General features: G+C 33.9%; 1 protein-coding gene across 2 annotated transcripts in view; it reads right to left on the bottom strand.

The window, feature by feature from the left end:
* CHD9 (chromodomain helicase DNA binding protein 9) overlaps window positions 1-22,685 on the bottom strand; it is a 159,227-nt gene that overhangs the window by 114,236 nt on the left and 22,306 nt on the right. For both annotated transcript variants that reach the window (XM_069549830.1, XM_069549829.1), the window contains exon 2: window positions 15,822-17,441. In XM_069549830.1, coding sequence (XP_069405931.1) covers window positions 15,822-17,276 — 1,455 coding nt within the window. In that variant the 5' untranslated portion in view covers window positions 17,277-17,441. The remainder of the gene's footprint in view (window positions 1-15,821; window positions 17,442-22,685) is intronic.

Here is a 22,685-nt window from a genome sequence, read left to right as displayed (position 1 = left end):
GGTTTGATTCCTGTCTCACACCCCTCCTCAAGGCCAAAACAATGTACTACTTTCTTCCCTCTTCTAGAACATGCTCCAGGTATATAGGAATTCCCTGCCTAAAACAGTTTCACACTCACTTGCAGAGCTCACCTGGGTCTATTCCCTAGGTTTGTTCTCTCAAGGAAGTCCTTGTTTGGCAAGGAACGCTTTGTATGGCAAGGGTAGAGAGATGGGAAGAGTGAAGGGGAGCCTGGATATGCAGGCTGAAAAGTCCACATTGTGTTCGCGAGGCCACCTGAAATACAAGATAGCGACAGGAGTGGCAAGAGAAATAGAATGATCCATTTCTGCCATATTCTGGGGTGGAACTCCACAGGGCCCAAGGATTCTATTTTCAAACAAATGCTTCCATTTCTCAAAGAAGAACAGAACATATTCAACAATTTATTGACTTCACAACTTCAAATATTTTGACATACAATTTAAGAGCTTACATTTGTACTCCTTCCCTGGGACTCACAAATTTTAGGGGCAAGCCAGCATAAAAATGAGTTAAGAAATAGTTACATAAGAAAGTAGAGGAGTGTAAAAAAATGTTATGTAAGAAAAAGAACAATAAAAGGAAACAGAATCAGATTTTAGATTATGCCACTAAAAAGTTATGCAGACTGTATATTTGGGCTTCAGTTTCTATAACTATAAAATTTTTAAAAGTTGATTAATAATAATTAAAGGTCTTTCTAGGTATAATATTTTTTGAAAATCCTTGAAGCAAGGAATCATTATCAAATAATAAGCTGACTTTACAATTTACAGGGCACTTTCAAATTTACTGTCACATTTATTAATCAAAAATGTTAGAAAAAATATACAGCCACATACTACAGATGCGAAAGGTTGCCTAAGATGACTATGACAGTAGATAACAGGGCTAGGCCTCCAGCCCAGGCCTCATCACTACAAAGTCAGTGCTACCCCTACTCTATCAGAGAGACTAACGTGCAAAACCAGCCTGCAAAATATTTATACTCCGACAATGGGACTGAGAAATGCATGAGAGAGACCAAGAACAGAAAAACTAACTTATCTTCTTCATAAATAGCTCATTTGTCTGGTGACAAAAATTCATGAATTAAACTTTCTAGGAATTACGGCTAAATTCAGTAAGAGATATAACCACATGAGTAATATTAAGAAAGTGCTGAAAGAGTAAGTTACAAAGGAACAGAGTCAAGCCAAAAAAGAAAAGAAAGAAAGTAAAAAACAGCAGTTTTACAAGATAAAATACAACACTTTGGAAATCAGATTATTTGATTAAAAAAAAAAAAAAGTACTATTCCCTGCAGTACTATAATATCTAAGATGCTTATGAATTTAACCTGGAATTATATAAGATTATTTTATAATAATTATTATGTAAATAATTATTAAAACAACTAAGCAAACTACTGCATTATGTATTACAAAATCATGAATTATTTACCTTTTCTCTCTCTTTTTTTGGAGGGGTGGTGAGTGAGACTTGTTCCCCAACCAGGGATGGACCTCAGGCCCTTGGCAAGGACAGCACAGAACCCTAACCACTGGACTTCCAGGGGATTCCCTCTTTATCTTTTCTCACTATCTAGTTTTCTCAAACCTGCATTTGTCTCTGCTCTGTGACTTATAAACTGTGATACCTTGAGTTTTAGTTTTTTTTTTAATTACAAATTAAGGTGCCATAATGAAGAGTAGGATAAAATGTGATGACATATAAAAATGTATCCAACAGTATCTGTATGATCCTGAACAAGCTATATAATTATTCTGAACTTCAAGTCAGTATCTGTAAAAAGAGTAGATGATAAGATCTACCTCAGAGTTGTTCTGACAATTAAATGAAAAAAAATATGTAAAGACATGATCTTTTAAGTATAACTGCCCAATGTTTATTGGCTACTTGTATTATTATTATTATTATTCATAACTGTATAAATTATCAAAGGAAAGTCTGTACATTTACCTTGATATTCTAGGAATCTAATTATACACACACACAATAATTTATCTACAAAGATGCTCATTATACTACACAAGGCAAACTGGCTACATAAATCGTACTACTTCTATATTATAAATTATTATACAGTCACTAAATGGTGTTTTAAATCCTCCAATTAAAGCCAAGATGGAGTAATAGGAACTGGACTTATCCTCACACTTAACTGAAAAACCAAACGCAATACATGCAGCTATCATTTCTAGATGGTGGACATCAGGCAACCCTGCAGTAACCCCTGAGAGAAGGGGAACAATAAGCCAAGGCTGACTATTAGCCTGCTTTAAGCCACAGAACAGGGAGATCAGGGAGTCAGGTGGAATCTCACAGCCTGAGTTGAGGAGATAGAACTGAAAGTTCAGCTACCTACTAGTTCAGCTAAAGTTCAAAGCGACTAGTTTGCAGGGGAACATTCTGCAGCAGAGAGAGAACTTCACAGGGAGAGACCTCTGGAGATCTTCAGAAGGTATCATCCCAAGACTTTAGATGAGTACTGATCAATACTACCAGTTTGTGAAGTTCCCCAAGGCCCAAAACAAGCCACCTGAAAGGAACTGAGCTTTCACACTAAGGCCAGGGATGGTCCACCTTCCCATCAGCCAGACTGGAAACTTTTCTATTTCACAAGGCATTGGAAAGAGAATTCACAATGCTATTATTGTGTCAGTTGTGGGGGAAAATTAGTTCTAAAGACTGTCCATCCAAACAAAGCTTGAAAACAGATCTTATAAAGATAAACCAATTTTCAAGTAGCTTAACTCTATCCCAGAACAAAACTCAAGAATATTTATAGAAATGCAAAACTTTCCTAGCACTAAACGGTAAAATTCACAATGTCTGGCATCCATTCAAAAATTATCAGGCATGCAAAGTGGCAGGAAAATACAACTTACACTAAGGAAAGAAATCAATCAATAGAAGCAGGCTCAGAAATGGCACAGATAATAAATAAAGTAGACAAGGAAAAGTAACATAGTTAGTATAATTATATTTCAAATGTTCAGTAAATTAGAGGAAAGATTAAGCCTGCTAAGTATAGACACGGAAGACACAAAATGAGTGAAAATGAGATCTAAAAAATACATTGGCTGGAATTAACAGATTACACAACAAAAGAAAAGAGTAGTGAATACAAATTAATAAAAACTATCCAAACACAAAACAACAAAAATAAAATTTAAAACTAAAAACAAGGAAAAGCTAAAGAAAATACATACACACATATACGCACATGAGTGAGCTGTGGTACAACTTCAAGCAGCCTAATATACCTATATTTGAGAACAAAAACAAAAAAATTTCAAAGAAAAATGTTCATGCTTGACAGAAAACTATAAGAACAGATCTAAAAAGCTCAACAAAACTCATGCATAAGAAACATGAAGACAATCACACCAAGTATCAGAATCAAACTGCTTAAAAATAATAAAAGAGAAGAAGATTTATAAAAATTAGCAGAGAACAAACATATGTTACACACAGAGGAACAAAGATAAGAATTACAGAAGTCTTCACATCAGAAAGCAAGGCAAAAACGAAGATAGCAGAGCAACATATTTAAAGGATAAAAAGAAAAACCACTGTCAACCGAGAAGTCTATATCCAGCAAAAATGTCTTTCAAAAACAAAGAGGAAATAGAACTTTTTAGACATCAAAAAATTAAAAGAATTCATGACTATCAGACCTGCACTACAAGAAATGTTAAATGAAGTCTTTCAAGCAGAAAAAAATGGTATCAGATGGAAACTTAGCATCTACAGGAAGAAATGAAGAATACTGGAAATGGTATACATTTAATTAAATGTAAAATATATTTTTTCTCATTTATAAAATTGTATTCAAAGATAAATGACTGCTTAAAGGAATATTAGTAGAAATTTAGTGTGGAGTTTATAACTTACATAGACAACAACAAAAGTACAAAGGCCAGGATGGTGGGAAATGGAAGTACTCCATGGTATCAGTCATATGTATTCATATTGAAGAGATATATTATAACTGAAGGTAAACTGTGATAAGTCAAAGATGTATACCATTAATCTTAAAGCAACCACTAAAATAATAAAAAAAAGTACTAAACAGTACCTCACCAAAGGCTTCCTTTACATGCCAGATGTCACTCTGTCACCTCTCAGGTCTAAATCTACACTTCATTGTCTGCACTACAATAAAGGAACTTGTACACATTTTTTTCTGCCAGTGGCACAATGTTAAGCTTTGCTAGCAGGGGGCACTGGAATGCAACTGGAAGATGATGGGGTCTCAAATCCTAGTTCCAGTGTATTGTCTTCAACAGGCTACAGAAGAATGCAGGAGCCAGATGGACAAAAAAGTCATCCCATGTTTAACTTCCCAGGACACCTTTTTAGGCAGTTTCACAGGAAGTTTTGAGTCATAAAAACGGTAGATGGGCATTGTCTCTGCATCTCCCTCAGTACCTCAAACAGTAGATTCCCAATCGTTGTTCAGTCGCTCAGTCATGTCGGACTCTTTGCAGCCCCATGGACTGTAGAACACCAGGCTTCCCTGTCCTTCACCAAGTCCCGGAGCTTGCTCAAACGCATGTCCATCGAGTCGGTGATTCCATCCAACGATCTCATCCTCTGTTGACCCCTTCTCCTCCTGCCTTCAATCTTTCCGACCACTAGGGTCTTTTCCACTGAGTCATTTCTTAACATCAGGTGGCCAAAGTATTGGATCTTCAGCATCAGTCCTTCCAATGAATATTCACGACTGATTTCCTTTAGGATTGACTGGTTTGATCTTCTTGCAGTCCAAGAGACTCTCAAGAGTCTTCTCCAACACAATTCAAAAGCATCAATTCTTCGGCGCTCAGCCTTATGGTCCAACTCTCATATCTGTACATGATTACTGGAAAAACCATAGCTTTGACTATACATAGGACCTTCGCTGGCAAAGTAACGTCTCTGCTTTTTAATATGCTATCTAGGTTTGTCATAGTTTTTCTTCCAAGGAGAAAGCATCTTTTAATTTCATGCTTGCAGTCACCATCTGCAGTGATTCTGGAGCCCAAGAAAATAAAGTCTGTCACTGTTTTCACTTCCTCAGCTATTTGTCATGAAGTGACAGGACCAGATGCCATGATCTTCATTTTTCGAATGCTGAGTTTTAAGCCAGATTTTTCACTCTCCTCCATCACCTTTATCAAGAGGCTCTTTAGTTTCTTGTCACTTTCTGCCATTAAGGTGGTGTCATGTGCATATCTGAGGTTACTGATATTTCTCCTGGCAATCTTGATTCCAGTTTGAACTTCATTCAGCCTGGGATTTCGCATGATGTACTCTGCATAGAATTTAAATAAGCAGGGTGACTGTACACAGCCTTAATGTACTTCTTTCCCAATTTGGAACCAGTTCATTGTTCCACGTCCAGTTCTAAATGTTGCTTCTTGACCTGCATATGGGTATCTCAGGAGCCAAGTAAGGTGGTCTGGTATTCCCATCTCTAAGAATTTTCCACAGTTTGTTGTGATCCACACAGTCAAAGGCTTTAGCATAGTCAATAGAGCAGAAGAAGACGTTTTTCTGGAATTCCCTTGCTTTCTGTATGATCTAACAGATATTGGTAATTTGATCTCTGTTTCCTCTACCTTTTCTAAATCCAGCAGGTACATCTGGAAGTTCTCAATTCAAGTAGTGTTGAAGCCTAGCTTGAAGGATTTGAGCATTACGTTGCTAATATGTGAAATGAGTGCAGTTCTGCAGCAGTTTGAACATTCTTTGGCATTGTCCTTCTTTGGGACTGGAATGAAAACTTTTTCAGTCCTGTGGCCACTGCTAAGTTTTCCAAATTTGCTGGCATATTGAGTGCCACACTTAAACAGCATAATCTTTTAGGATTTTAAATAGCTCAGCTGGAATTCCATCGCCTCCACTAACTTTGTTCATATGACAGGTGTCCAAAATATATTTACTGAATTCATAAACAAATGAATGTCTTATAAACAAAGCTGTCTTAGAACTACATTAGTGCTTAGCATATAGTATGCTCTCAAAAATTTCTATCAACCTTATTAAAAAAAACTCAAACCCCTCTGTTCAACATGAGTTTAACCTAAATCAAATACCAAGCAAGGACCACATCTTATTTCATACATAACAGCACCACATGAAATAATAGATGGTGACAAAGTACTTATGAAAGTGAATCAAAAATTTCTGGATCACAAGGTTCTAACACAAAAACCCAAATAAGAAATTACAAATAGTACTCATATCCATTACATTACATAGTATAAGCAAAGCAAATGAGCTCCTTACAGAAATGGCTGATTCCAGCTCTGAGACAAAGCAATTAAATACACCTTCTTACACCAGAAAGTGGAAGTACTTAGAGACTAAAGAGGGCACAGGGTTGGCTTGCAAAGACTCCCACTGGCAAAATATTCAAAAAGAATAATAAGGGTAATAGACTATAACATATTCAGTGTTTTTTAATCTATGGACCCAACTCTTTATAGCCAAATCCCACTTACTAATTAAAAAGGAGTGAAGGTAATTTTAGAAAGAAACAAAGTGTAGTAGCTCGGTCGTGTCTGACTCTTTGCGACCCCATGGACATCAGGCTCCTTTGTCCATGGGATTTTCTAGGCAAGAGTTCTGGAGTGGGTTGCCATTTCCTACTCCAGGGAATCTTCCCGACCCAGGCATCAAGCCCAGGTCTTCCGCATTATAGACAGACGCTTTACCATCTGAGCCACCAGGGAAGTCCGAAGGTAATTTTACTAGGTGATAAAACTTAGCATCATCAATAAAGAGACAAACTCCTAATATGACCTAATATGACCCAAGAGAACTACATCTATGTGGCACCCTCACCAAGAAATGTTTAATTTGAAGTATGATAAATACAGACAGGGTCTAGACTTTTTAAAAAAAATGGTGACATTGGAAAAGAACAACAAAAAGTCATGAAAACCCCTGTATTAGGATAAAGAATATTAACGAGACATAACTAAATGCAATGCCTGATCTTTGATTGGATCCTGTATTTTAAAATAAACATCTTTAAAAATTACTAGGATAATTAAAAGATATCTGAATTTTGGTCATATGATATTGTTATTGATGATGTTTTATTACATAGTAAAAGTAACTTTTATTTAAAATGAAAACAGAGTGAGAAGACAAATGAGGCAAGCAAAAAACTAATGAGTCTATGTGAATGGTACATGGATGTCCACTCTCGTATCCTTTCAACTCCTAAGTTAGGAAAAGTAAATATTACTATAAACAGTTTAAAAAACTCATAATATTCATATTTCTAATATTGCTTAAGTTGACTGACAGTCATCTTTATTCTTGTAATATAACAAAAATGCAGATTTGCAGGGGTAGCCTTAGAGGTCTCTTTGTAATGTCAGTACCCAGCACAGTACCTGATATACAAACAGCAGGTGCTCAATGAATATATTTGTTGTTTATGCTCTTATGAGTTGATGTGGTAGAAAACACAATGAATTTAAAGATTTTAGGTGGGAGGGGGGTTCAGGATTGGGAACACGTGTACACCTGTGGCGGATTCATGCTGAAGTATGGCAAAACCAATACAATATTGTAAAGTAAAAAAATAATAATAATAAATAAATAAATAAATAAAGATTTTAGATAGATTACTTTCCCTCTTGATACCGCAAGTACTTAATATGTAAACTCTGAGAAATAATACCAGCTTATATATACCTCAGGTTATTACTAAAAAATTCAAACAATGTAAGTAAACCACTTAAAATATTATGCAAATGTTTTATTATTTCTATTTCAAATTACATTCAATGTTTATTTACCACGTTAATTTTTAAAAACTACTTCTGAAAGTCTTACTTTCATTTGAGGTATTTAGAGGGAAAAAATCCTAGGAAATTTATCTACAATGTAATCTTTTAAGTATAATGTATCTCTCAGTAACTAGTTATGTCTCTTTTGACAAAAAAAGTAGTGCTAAAAGTTGAATCACATAGTTTTAAAATAAAAAAAGTTTTGTAACATAATAGCTTGTAATAAAATTAAACAGATTAGAAGCTCAAAAGAAAAGGGCCTGCTTTCTTGACTCTGCCATTCGCAGTTGGATACTATATGTACATACATTATAATACGGATATAAATGCATACAAGGATCAAGTAGGTACAAAATGACAAAATGTCATGTAACAAAGAGCTAATCTTAGAAACTTAGAGGAATACCTTCTTTAAATCGGATGGATCAAGGAAATGAATTGTTTATAATTATTACTCATTCAAAATCACTTAGTTGGAGAGCTGAGGAGTGCTAGAAACCTCTGTCAACTGAATCACAACTGAAAAGAGAACACCTCTGAAATTACAATACAGACCAATGGGAAAGTATGACTTAATTTTTCAGTTTGAGTTGTTCAAAGGCAAAGGACCATATCTGGTTCATTTTTGCAACCTCAGTGCCCAGCACAATCTCTTATACCTGGTAGATACCTAATAAATACCGAACAAACAGAAGCAGCAAAAACGCAACATTTCCAAAACACAGATGTTACACAAAATTCAGTCATTCACACACACACAGTTTATATCTACATTTGACAGATACAGTAAGTGTCCATTTTTTAACACTAGAAGTATGGTTAAAAACTTAAAATACATTGAAAGATATACATACAAAAAAAATCCCACACAAAAACAAAACTGAGCAACTCAAAAAATATCAATACTTATAAAACATTAATTTTAAGTGCCTGGCCATTCTCATTTCTGATCATGCTTAAATACTATAGTGTTTAAACTATAAGAAGGAATGCTTGCCAGCTGTATGACAGAAAGCAAAATGACCTGTTTTTGCTTTTTTGTTTTTGCTTTTTTTCACCCTATTAGGATAGGGTGAAATATTATCTAGCTCTAAAATTCTATAATTCTAGGAAATGTTCAACATAAACTCTTCAGGTACACAAGTGTACATTAATCTAGCAGGAAACTGCTTAAAGATTGGTTCTTAGCCCTTATTACCTCATAATAACTTTAAATGCAATATAATCCATAAAAATATTGAATCACTATGTTGTACACCTGAAATGAATACAATATTGCAAATAATATAAAACTTCAATACAAAAAAGACTACCCTGCTTTCATAATTTGTAAGGTATTACTTGCATAATAAATGTGCAAGTTATTATCTGCACTGTTGACTATAGTAAATTACCAGATTTTATTTAACTGAAAACTACAGTCTAAGCTTCCTATGTGCTTGCTTACCATCTCCTTCCATGGAATTATTTGTAGCATATTGCATTAAAATATTTCTGTTGTTTAAAATCATTTCAGTCCAACTATACAAATAAAGAAACCTGATCACTCGTATTTAAATATTCCAAAGTATTCATATTATCATAACAGGAATAAAGTTTGATGGTTCAGTAGCCCCTAACATATTTTTTTCAATTTCAGACATTAATAAGGATAAATGGACTGAGAAGTTCTAAGGTATCTGGGAGTGCACCTCAATAAAATTAAGCTATACCTGTCTGTAACTTATATGATCAACTGCACTTCCATTAAAAAAAAAATAGCAAGAAAGAGTAAAACACAGAAGCAAAAAAACTGAATACAATAAAACTCTGTTAGACCTACTTTGAAGTTTGGCTTGAATCTCATGCCTTCACACACTGCACAAATCCACAAATTTCTCACCAACTGCTGCCTCTTCCCCACCCCTGGAATTCGCTTCCTGTTCACCTCTCACCCTTAAGTATGCATGTCAGAAGTCAACAGCCTTAAAGCTACAACCAGAATGTCATTACTCAGTGTACAACTCAATTCCTCTAATACAATATAGTACACAGTTTAATAATTAAGATATTTCAGAAATAGCTAATATTACACAAATTTCCAGTCCAAACAGAACATTTTAATCTAGAAGATTTGACAGAAATGTCCAAACGAAAAAAAACAAGTCCACTTTATCTGAAAAAACAAAACCCAACTGAACAGGAAATTCCTTCACAGAATTCTGTCTATTAGCTTAGACAACTAAGAATTTTGCAACTTCTTATAAGCAATAGCATACTAAGTGTATAAAGATGCAAATAAAAATAGAGGGATGTTACTTTATAAGAATTTAAATTATTCAATAAAACAATCTAAATACTACTTAGGCCATTTTTTTCTCTTATTTTTGTCTGGGACATAAATGGAATGACAAATTTTAAAATTATTCATTATATGTTGGCTTTTTGATGTAGGAAAAGTTACCACTGTTAAAAAAACCCCAAACCAAAAATAACTAGCAAAGACCTCAGGATCCTCTGAACTCAATGGGTATGAGCAAAGTATAGCAAATTCCTTGCTTTAGATTTACATTCAGTTTTAGGAAGTTTTCCACTTTGTTTTTTAATAGTAATTTCATTTACAGGAAAAATTAGTTGTGCTTCTAAGATTACTTTCAAATATCTAAAATTCTTACTTAAGTGAGGGTGATTCCTGGAGGTGTAACAATAATTATCACAAATTTGCACATATAAGACCTCCCTATAAAACTTTAAGAGTTTTTTCATCTTTTCTTAATTGATCATTCTACCACCATTACCATCACTCTTGGGGTGGGGGTTGGGAGAAAGCCATATGAAAGGTTTTGAAGCTTAATAGAACACACTTCCACTGTCTGGAAAATTTACCCATCTGTGATAAATAATTCCCAGGTATTCCTGGATAGCAGAGAACTTGTCACATGTCTTTACCCTTCTTCATTATTTACAATTGCCACTCAGGAGCTAAACAGGCAATATAAATAATACATCTCACAAAGAAACTCAAAATTACAACCACAGAATAGCTGAAAAGAACCTACCAATTTAGTCCATTTTCCACCTTCTGGCTTTCAGTGAAAGTGTTTTACTTCAAACTTCTTTATACTAATCTACTTTTCTGTGACTTCCACTTGGTAGATGCAATTCCTGCCTCTAAAGTCCTTCAAATATTTGAAGGTAATTATGAGGTTTACCTTTAGGGCATTTGTTATTATCATCTTAAACACAATCTTATTTTTTTTTAAGTCAAAACACTTTTGGAAGCAATAGCTATTTCACTTTACTTTTGTTCTTTATTTTGGGGTTGTCTTTCCCTCTGATAACGAATAAACTGTCAATATAGTCAGAATATACGAGATGAATGGTCTTCAGTTAAAGACTCTAAAGCAAGTTTTTATCTCATCGGTAAGGTATATTTCTGAAGGGGTTGGGGGAGGGGGCAGGGTGAGAAGGGAGGAATCACTTAGCATATTATTGTTAAACATCACACTGCATTAATATACTCCGAAATAAAGTGAAAGTAGTTAAGACCATATATAATGGAGCCAAATCTGATTTGAATCTAGTCAGGTGTGACTTTGGGTATATTAATTAACTTTTCTGTATCTCAGTTTTCAGTTTTAACTGAAGGAGTTAACTAACTCCAAATAAAAGGACTGCTGTGAAGGATCAATGTGTTAATAACATATATTAAGTATTTAGAACAGTGTTGGCACAAACATAATGCTCTATCACAGGGCATAGTCTAATTTTTGCTTACTATCACATACCTACTTCAAATTGAACTATTACAGTAATAAACAACAAAAATATAAAATATTTTAATTACCTTAACTCAGATTTTCCAGATCTCAATAACAACTTTACTTTTATATCGCATTTTAGCAACCTTGGGCTTCCCAGGCGCTAGTGGTAAAGAACCGGCTGGCCAATGAAGGCAGCAGACATAAAAGACACAGGTGCGATCCCTGGGTCAGGAAGAACCCCCTGGAGAAGGGAATGGCAACTCACTTCAGTATTTTTGCCTGGAGAATCCCATGGATAAGGGAGCCTGGCAGGCTACAGTCCATGGGGTTGCAAAGTTGGACACAACTGAAGTGACTTAGCACTCAGCACCCTTAGCAAACTCAAGATGGCAAATTTTAGCCATTCAAAATCATTTTCAGAAAAATATTTTACGACATGAAAAAATGCCTGCAACATATTAATTTGTTGCAAAATGTAACAATAATTTGTTACAAAAATACTAATTACAAAAAAGCAATTTGCCAAAGAGTATAAACTCTATGATCCCAACTTTGTTCTTAAAAATGCAAAAATACATAGGGAAGAGACAGACAGCAGATCTCATTGGAAACTTATAGAATGTCAATAATGGTATCTTCTTGTAGTGATATTACAAGTAATTCATTTTTCATCTGTTTTCTATGTTGTTCAATTTTTAAATAATAATTATATATTACATTTTTTGTCAGAAAAGAAGCCCAATATTTTCTTATTTATGTATTTGGCTGCACTGTGTAGCCTGTGGGATCTTAGTTCCTCAATCAGAGATGAACCCAGGCCCTTGGCAGTGAAAAGTGCAGAGTCTGGACCACTGGGGAATTCCCCCAAATCCAGTATTTTAAAATGTGCCTTACATAGGCTGTTCAAATCTTTCCCTAAGTTTTTTTTAAAGCTTATAAAAAAGGCAGGTTTCCCTACCTTCAGGGAAAACTAAAAAAAAAAAATTCAAGGTAGTAAATAAAGTTATAAATTCATCAGGATACAAAAGCCAACAAGGAATTATGTACAATTATATACATCCTAAAATTCTATTTCCTATGCTGATAGCTATTTTAGCTATCCCACATATCTTTCACTGCTACAGAACATTTACAGTAAATTTAATTTACAAACTTTGAAAGATCACACAGTGCTCCATATAGTGTTCCCACTTAACAAATAATCAGACAAAAATGAAAGATTCTGTGTCACTAAAGAGCAGTATTTATCATAAAAAAGCAAGGAAAAATTTATGGTATTACTCAATATTCCTTTGCTCTAACAACAAGAGATGAAAATAAGTTAGTATTTTCTCTATTATGTTTTGTATTTACATTTAGAAATGCTTCCTGTAGCACCTCACTTTTCTGTTCTCTTTTTTAAATGGTAAAATTCTAGAGTCAATTATATAAGAAATTTTCTCAGCAATATTCAGTTTTTGGTGACTGACACAGATTCTAAGATTTTGAAATTATATCCACAAATACTCCACCTCAATTGGGGAGTAAGAAAATGGAAGGCTTACAGATACTCTTTACATACTTAATATTCTCAGTGAAGCTTTCTAAAATTATAGAGTGCCACCCATGAGTTTTCCAATGATAGATTAATGAATATCTTGTTTTGGCTATAACAATATGTGTCCTTTTAAAATCCTAATAAACCAAAAATTATGCCATTTTCTTTATTTTATCTGTTAACTTCTATATACATAATTAACAATGCTAATTTAGTCTGAAATGAAATTATTGCATTTAAGCGAGAGACTTAAAAAAACCCTAAGAAAAAATTTCTTTTCAGAGAACTTGGGGAAAACTGTAATAATACAACATTTTGGCTATGTAGTAACCATAATCATTCAGAAAATGCCAAAAAATTCTGATAAAAGACATATATGCCATGCCAAAATTTATCATCAATTAGACATACTGAATAGTTTAATTTCACATATTGGGATATCTGACATAATTCTATACATATAAAATCTATATCCAATCCCTATTAACCATATTATAATCTCCTATCTTCTCTACCAATCCATGTCTTCTCTCCACCCCCACAATCAGAAAGTCACAACTCTAAGCCTTAACACAAAGAAATAATAGGAAACTTGAGAACAGACTTTCAGTAAATCAGATAAGTATTCAAAAACATTTGCCCTTTATCAGTTTTTAAACATGTAACAAAAAGAATAAGAAGTTAGCAAAATGAAACAAACACTGAAACAAGAAGATGAGTAGGTTTAAATAAAGCCTTATGAATGTATCAGTGTAGATAAGATGATTTATTAAAGGCTGATGGATTGGTGCGAAAAGAATTTCTCTCAGATAGCATTAAGGTTGAGTATTAGTATTAGATTTAGTATTAGTACTGGGGACTATTTTAGATTTTTATAATTATTCTCCATTCATTTCAAATCTACAGAAGAGAGTTTTCTTTTTAAAGTCAGTAGAACATGTTAAGGAAAATATGAATTTAAAAAATCCTTAGAAAAATAAAATTAAGGAAATAAGTTAATAAATTTCAGATTTAATAACTTCAATTATATGCTGGACAAATTAATTAGTCAAACTAGTCAGAAATATACATAAAAAGTGAACAGATGATCCTGGGTTTGATCAGTAGTTTTTCCCCAAGGTCCAAGATGCCTGACCCTCTTCCAGTAGAGGGAGCAAAATCATAATATTATATTCAGGCAATAAAAAGATGGGGAGAAAGAGAATTTATAAGTTTCTTTTAAATATCTTAAATTTATTTAGATAATTCAAAAGCTGTACTAAAATCATCATGGCCCACAAAGCAAAAGATAAAGATTTTATCCTTTTCAGACACTTCAAAGTTTTGAAATAAAAAAATGGTCCGTAAATACTTAATTTCAAGAACCATGCTATATTTCATTGTCTACCAAATCTCACAGGTAAGCAAGGTATTAAAGCAATTTTATAAATCTTTAACAGCAAACTTTCAGAAAACTGATAAAATACTACATTAAATACACCAAAAGAATTTTAAAGTAATACATTCATATGACAAAAACTATAAAAAAGCAAAGGCAAGAAAAGCAACTGTGCTACCCTAAAACAATCTATTTCCTTTCAGTATTTTTCATAAGTATATTTCCAAACTGCTATGAAAAAAGTATAATTATAAAAACATTTGTTAAGTGCTTATTATATGCTAAGCATGTATTATATGCCAGGCACAGTTTTAAGCACTTTACATATTATAACTCGCTTCATTCTTATCAAAGCCCTATTATTATCCCATATTTAAAGATGAAGCAAATGAGTGCACCGAAATTATTAACACTTAATAAGCAACATGAGCCTAGTTCTAACCCAAGTAGTGTGGTACCAGAGCCTGTACTCTTAACCACCTTACTGGGATCTTAATTTTGAATTATGCTTTTCCACTGTTATTAACATATTATCAGTCTTCAAAGTCTTTTTAATGCCTACAGTAGTTCATCCCATATAGATATGATAATAAATTGTGTTGTTTCCAATTTTCCCTTTTAGATACAGCAAGAGAAATATCTTTGGGTATATTACTTTTGCCATATTTGGGTTATTATAATAAAGTTTTTATACTTAAATATGCCATGTGCCACCAAATTGCTTTCCAAAATATCTATCAATTACAAAGCTATGTGAATTCCAATTTCACCATAAATTTGCCAATATTAAACATCAAATTAAAAAAATTTTTCTGATAAAAATGAAACCACACTGCAACTGAATTACTACTAAAGCTGCATATCATTCTGAATGTCAAGTTTACTGACTTCTTTTCTGAATTTCAGCTTTTACATTTTATTTAATTATCAACTAATGAGATCTCATAAAATTATTTTTATAGGACTATTAACTCTATGTCCATCATACTGGCAATAAAACATTCCCAATCTATTGTTTTCCTTTTAATTATGGTTATTTTTTGGTTTTGATAATAAATCTTTCTGTCAAAGGCAATCATAACTGAAAGTTACAAAAGATGTCTTAATATCTTATAAAAGATATATATTTTTAAAAAATCTAAATAATAGAAGTTTATTGCTTTGAGTAAATCAATGAAGGACTTTCAAATATAAGACTACTGAAACAATATAAATCTACGTCAAAATATGCACATTCACCTGAGAGAATTATTGAGTTTGAGAAATTCTTGAGTATGTCTCATGTGAAATAAACTCAGTGAGTAAAACCCCCACGCTACCCCAAACCAAAATAAGAGTTACATACCTGTCGCTGTAAACACAGGCGATTTCTATCATGTAAATGCTGATGATTAGAAAGTGATGAATGCCAACTCCGAGCCTGATTGTGCAACTGAGTTTGAACCATATCAGAAGGCCGAGTTACAAGATGTGAAGTAAACTGCCGATCAAGGTCATGATCTAAAACATGACTTGAATTATCTTGCCCAAATGCTGACTCATCAAACTGGGGAAGGAGACCTTCTTGAAGGAGGTCTTCTGGGTCAAGTCCTGTGAATGGCTCAGTTTGAGATTCCACTTGATGAAGTAAATTCTCTTCCAAAGATGAAAAGCCATTAGTTTCTACATGATCACTGAAATGGCCCATTTGAGTTCCTGAGTCAACAGGATCCGGGAAGTTCATGTGCACAGGAGATAATTTTGAATTGTAATTACCCTGAGGATGTGATGAATGCAACATTTGGAAGTTATTTGAATTCAGAGATGTATTAGGATTTAGCATATGCTGAGTCGATTCTTGCTTGATTCCCCTATGAGGTGAAAAGGAATTACTCCCAGTAAAATCAGATAAAGTCTGATTTGTATGATTAGGTGCAAGAACTGCAGAGGGTTGAAGAAGACTATTTGGTGACACATGATTACTGGAAAAGGAATAATGTGAAGAAAACTGCTGTGAATTACTGACAGAACAAGAAGTCATATTTGGAGAAGGTCCATTAAAATTACCTTCTTGGTGACTGGTACACTTGAGGAAGTGTACTGAAGGGTTTGATGTTTGGGAAAATTGCTGCATCGAAAGGGACTGTTGTGAAGCAGATGCATTGTTCATTTGTGGTGGATGGTTAACACTGACTCTGTGTGGACCAGAAACATTAACATCCATAAAAGTTTTAGACTGACTAAGAGAATTTTGCCCTGGGTTCAGATTATTTCTGTTTTGTTGTGAGCGTAGCGACGCGCACTGTGTTTGTTGTTCATTGGCCTGAAATAAGGCAAAGTCATGGTGTGCCACAAAGCTTTTAGTTTGATGCATAGAGTGAGAATGTCCTGGTTGGTGAAAAGGAGACCCATTTTGATTTGAAATGCTAGTAGCTGTCTGATGGCCCCACATAGGACTGCCATCTGCTACATCCGGAAACAAACCATTGGGTTGGTTCTGGGGGTGGATTGGAGAACAATTAAACTGAGAGTGTGGCGATAACACATGTTCAGCTGGGCTACCAAAAGACTGATTAACTTGGTGAAATTTCATTGAATCAAACTGATTTAACTGTTCATAATCAGTCATCTTCTGATGTGTTGGAGTACCTTGAACATGATTCAGTGAGTCTATGTGCAAAGGTTCAAATTCTGCACCCAAGTTCAATTCATCAACTAGTGAAACAGGTCCTGGTTGTACAAATGCATCATCTGGCAAACCTTCTAAGGTCTCACCAAACAGATTGGCATCATCAAAAAAGTCCATCATGGGATCTGTCATCTTGAAAACTTCAATAATAATCTGGGCTGTTCACTCCAAATGGAGTACATTCAGTTTCTCTGTAGTAGATATTATTGGATGATTTCCAAAGGTCATCAACTAATCCATAACAGGTCAATGTTCATTATTGCTCTGGATAATGACATGTCATGAAGTGTCAGAATCCTAGGAAATAAGAACAAAAGCAAAGTTTAATAATGAATATTCATTAAAGTTTTACAAACAAAGTTTATATATGATTTAAAAAACATACAATCTCACTGTATAGTATGTTTTGGTAGAGTAATTCATTGCAAATAGCTCAGTGATATTCCCTACAAAGAAAAACTTGCTGCTACAGGGGACATGACTATGTATATATATGCATTTAAAAGTAATAACATATTACTTCAGTTTGAAGTTCATATATTATAATGACAGAATGTAAAGCAAACTTGACAATGGAATGTCAGACTCTCCCATACCATGAAATGGCCATCACTCCCCAACAGCTCTAGCATGTACAACATATTTATGTATTACACTTGAAAGTTATGTTGTGCTAAGATGACTGACAACAGATCCTCTTAGATTAGCAAGTATGTTGTGATCTTTTGCTCTACACCTCTTGAGCAGATAAAGCTACTGTTTTACAGGGTACACATGAAATTACAGCAAGAAGAGCAACTGTATGAAGTCATGATAAGCTGGCCCTAAATGAGATAAAAGTTAGCCATCTGGTCAGCTGATAGACAACACAGACATGTGGTATGTTGGAGATGCTGTATCATATTGCTACCATGATTCTCTTGTTCAGCTACCATGGAAGATCAGCCTCCTGAGAGCCAAGTGATACAGACATCCATGTAGCTAAACCAAGCACCTTTTTGTTAACAGCTATATTCATTACTCTACCCCTAAGTCTCCCATCATTAAATCATTTGGAATATACCTATTGCTTATTATATTTACTAAACTGTGCAAAATAAAATGTACTGATAATCAAGCTGAGGCAAAAACACACAGTAGCTTAAGCTAAGCAATAAATTAGTCTTATGATAATCGCAAGAGAAAAAAAATGGCAACATTTATACACAGACACATCACATAACATACGTAGAATTTACATGTGGAAAGGATCTAATAGGTTACTTGCCAATTTTGTTTCAGGATTACATGATTTATTCCAAACCTTTTCAACAAAGGTAGTTTAGAGTTCTGTCCTCACTGTCTTGTATACAGAACCCAAATGAAGATTCTTGCTCCTCTACATATTAGTTTATTCAGAAACTACCAAATGTCTAAAAAACTTTTCCAGAGCTTCTATTTTGGGAGGTCCGTGTTAGAAAATATAAATTTCCTAAAGAGAATGTCTGCTCACAATTTAAATGAAAAAATACTTCTGAAATTTTTCTGAGAAGGAAAAACTATGTAAATTTACATTAATTTTTACCTGGAAATGGACTTATCAATCACAATGGTATACAAGTACTTTAACAAGTACATAACTTTAGAAAAAGTAAAATACAGAAAGAAATTATTTTTCCAGATTTTATAACTATGAGACTAAATGGACAGAGGGCTATGTGCTCTAATCTGAACACAGCATTAGCCAAAAAAAAGAAAAAGAAAGAAAAAAGTAGGTTAAATCAATTCTCTGGAACATATCTTATGTTCCGCTGTAGACACTAGACAAGGGAACATCTATGTATACCTAATCCATTAATCAGAGAAAGCAATGTCTTATATTTTTTTTAATGGATGTATGATCATTTACCAAGAGGGAAAAAGAAGAAGTACAACAGCAGTTATGAAATCCAGTATGTTGTCAAATATAAGGTACATCATTAGTTGATATAACATGAAGAAATAAATTATATCACTTTGAATCTTTATTTTATAATCTATCTATAACTTTAAAAAAACATTTTTAGACGTAGACTTATTCTGAAGGATTTGACAATTTCTTCTTCCAAGAAGTACTCTTTTTGGTCCATAAAACACCTGATTGTTGCTCTGTAAAAAAAAATGTAGAATTGCTGTCATTTCTTCAACAATAAATATCTGCTTCACTAACGAATATATGAATAATGAATTTCAATAATGAATATTCATTGGAAGGACTGATGCTGAAGCTGAAACTCCAATACTTTGGCCACCTGATGCGAAGAACTGACTCATTTGAAAAGACTCTGATGCTGGGAAAGATTGAAGGCAGGAAGAGAAGGGGACGACAGAGAATGCACGGTTGGATGGCATCACCGACTCAATGGACGTGAGTTTGAGTAAACTCCGGGAGTTGGTGATGGACAGGGAGGCCTGGCGTATTGCAGTCCGTGGGGTTGCATAGAGTCAGACACGACTGAGTGACTGAACTGAATATTAAATTTATGCTCTGCTACTCTGTCTCTGTGCCTCTCTGCATAATCAATAACTTTTTGTTTAAAAGCCGAATAACTGTATATCTTTTGAGACCTTTAAAATAATTAAACATGTATAGTACCAATGTACACAGCCCAACTGAAGTGATGGCAACATAAATAGCTATGACTAAGTTTCTGTACACACAGCCAACCGACAACTACTCCCTGACAACCACCAGGCAGACAGTGACTGAGATACATCCTAATTTCAGAGATATTAAAAGGAGAAAAAATATGCATCTTAGAATTGATTAAAATAATTTCTTGAATATATAGAATTTATTACTTCAAGAGTTCAGAACTACAAAAACTACTGCCCAATTGAACGTTGAAAGTAAATTACCTGAAGCATATGACATTAGTTCATATATTCCCAATTATTGTGATAACAGTAAACATTTCCAAATTTATACTATGTACTATAGGCTTGTACATCTGTTTTATTCTTAAGAAATAGTTTTTTAGAACACTGTTCTGGAAATACACTTATGATATAATATTCCAATTAGGAAAGAAATGGTAGTAGTCTTTGAATTTTATACATTATGATAGATTATACTATAGCAAAGTATTTTCTACATTTATGTAACCCAAAGCTTATCGAAAATATGAGAAGTTTTAAATTAGAAAACAATTTTGCTGCTTACTCTTCTACCAAACACTTATTGAGAAGCAACTTCCAGGCACTAGGATGATGAATAACTGACCTCTGAAAGGAGATATAGACAAGTAAATATCAATATGATACATTACCAACATAATACAATATTTGTGCTTTTATTAAAGTACATTCAGAGGAGGAACATCTAATGAGGAAAATGGACACCTTATACCTAAGAAGATATATATTTCGTATGCGACAAGACACACGTAAGTAGTCAATGTTAGTTATAAAAATAGAAACTAAAAGATAAACTAGAAAAAAGTGCCCACAAAAGTCTAAAAAGTCACCTTTTCTGATTTAAACACTTCATTCTACAACTGACACAACGCTCAATTAAGTTCCTCTTTAAGATCTATCATCTTATTTCATTCTAATAAATGTACTGTCTTACAAATTCAAAAAAAGATCACATCAGTCCAATTTTAACTTTCTATTTAATTAAGCAAATATTATTGGATCCATTATATCCAAAGCAACTCTGCAGAAACAAACTACAAAAGCCACTACCCTCAGGAAGTTCAGAATCTAAATGGGGGAGATAAGGAGTAACGGCACAAGAAGAGCACATCATATACTGAATAAAATATAGTAAACATGGCCTAAGAGAAGCAAGCACAAGTTTATGCATAAGGTGATTTATTAACAGAAGAGAGAGCACAGTTGGCAAGGTATTTAGGAAAAGCTCCTTAGAACAATTAGCATTTGAAGGGATCTTATAAAGGGATTGAAAGGACAGGCCAGGCAAAGGATTCAGGAATAAAGAAATGGAAGGAAGGAAGGAAGGAAGTATATATATATATATATTTAGGCATAGTATGACCATTTTAGAGTATACAAAAGGAAAAAACTGGAAAATAGAGGTAGAAACACAAGTTGGAGAGACACTGTAGGGGACCTTATCATTAAGTACATTAAGACATTTGAGGCACAGAATTTTAAAGTTAAAACAAGTATTCAGAATCAAAATTAAATTACTTATCTATCTTCCTTTCTACAATTATCTGATGTCAAACATGATGATCATATAAAATGGATTCAAAAATCAATAGGGTAGAATCCCTGCCTTCAAAAATTCTAGAGGGGAAGAAAACACAGAAACTAATATGATATACATCTTAGCAGAGATACAAAGCACTATATTATACAAAGCACTATACTGCAGTAGCATGTATTAGATGGTAATTAATTATGTACAGAAAAGATCAGGAAAGGCATAAAGAGGTAACATTTGAGCTGGGCCATAAGAGTAAAAATAAAGCCTCTAAATATGTGTTCTATAACAGAATTTATACATACATACACACACACACACACACACACATATAAACTTACTTCAGTGGTAAATTTACTTTCCTCACTGTCTAATAGTTGCTTTTTCTCTAAAACATTTCTATATTCTCTAAATAAGTCTCTCAATATTTTTCTACTAAATGAATGTCTTCCCAGTAAGTTCTACATATTAATAGTTTTTCCAACTTCGTATAATCATTGATCCCTACCAAATTATTCAGTCCTCTATTACAGTCATGTCCATAACATTTTTATACAGTATTAAATTTGTGCCGCATTAATTTTTACTTTGGGCTTCTCTGGCGGCTCAGCGTAGAGAACCCACCTGCAGTGCAGGAGATGTGCGTTAGACCTGAGTTGAGAGAACCCCCTGGAGAAGGAAATGGCAACCCATTCCAATATTCCTGGCTGGGAAATCCCATGGACAGAGGAGCCTGGCAGGCTCTGTCTATGAGGTTGTAAAAGAGTCGAACACAACTTAATGACTAAACAACACAATTTTTACCTTGCTTATGAGCTACTTACAGATATTTCATACTTGTACCTGCAGAAAATTCAGTTTAGGATTCACCTCCTATAAAAGGCCTCTGCCTACTCAACCCTGGTTTAGTAACCTGTGCACACAATAAATAATTTTTCATTGTAATAATATATTACCTTTTCTCTCCAATAGACTCTCTACCCTTGGGAAAAAGGAACACCTTTACAACCTTTGCATCATTATTAGTATGTTGCCTAGCATGGTAGGCATGTGATATATTTTAACTAAATCAATGAATGACTTACAAAGAAATTAGAAAGAACATGATACTTCAAACAAACAAACCTAAGACCCGAGGTCTGGCTCTACCATCATCTAGCTGTATGACCTTGAGAAGATCACATACTTTCTGCTTTCATCTGTAAAAAACCAAAGAACAAAAATAACTATACAAACTATCAACTACAGTCCTATCTGCTTCAAATGTGTAAGATAAAATACTGTCTCCACCAGCAAGCAGTAATCCCTGCTCATGTAGAGAACAGGCCTTTTACAATTCCCTCACTCTCTTG

This window comes from Ovis canadensis, chromosome 14, assembly GCF_042477335.2.
Source record: "Ovis canadensis isolate MfBH-ARS-UI-01 breed Bighorn chromosome 14, ARS-UI_OviCan_v2, whole genome shotgun sequence".
Lineage (NCBI taxonomy): Eukaryota > Metazoa > Chordata > Mammalia > Artiodactyla > Bovidae > Ovis > Ovis canadensis.
Note: the sequence above shows the minus strand (reverse complement) of the source record. Positions and strands in the feature narration are given on the sequence as shown.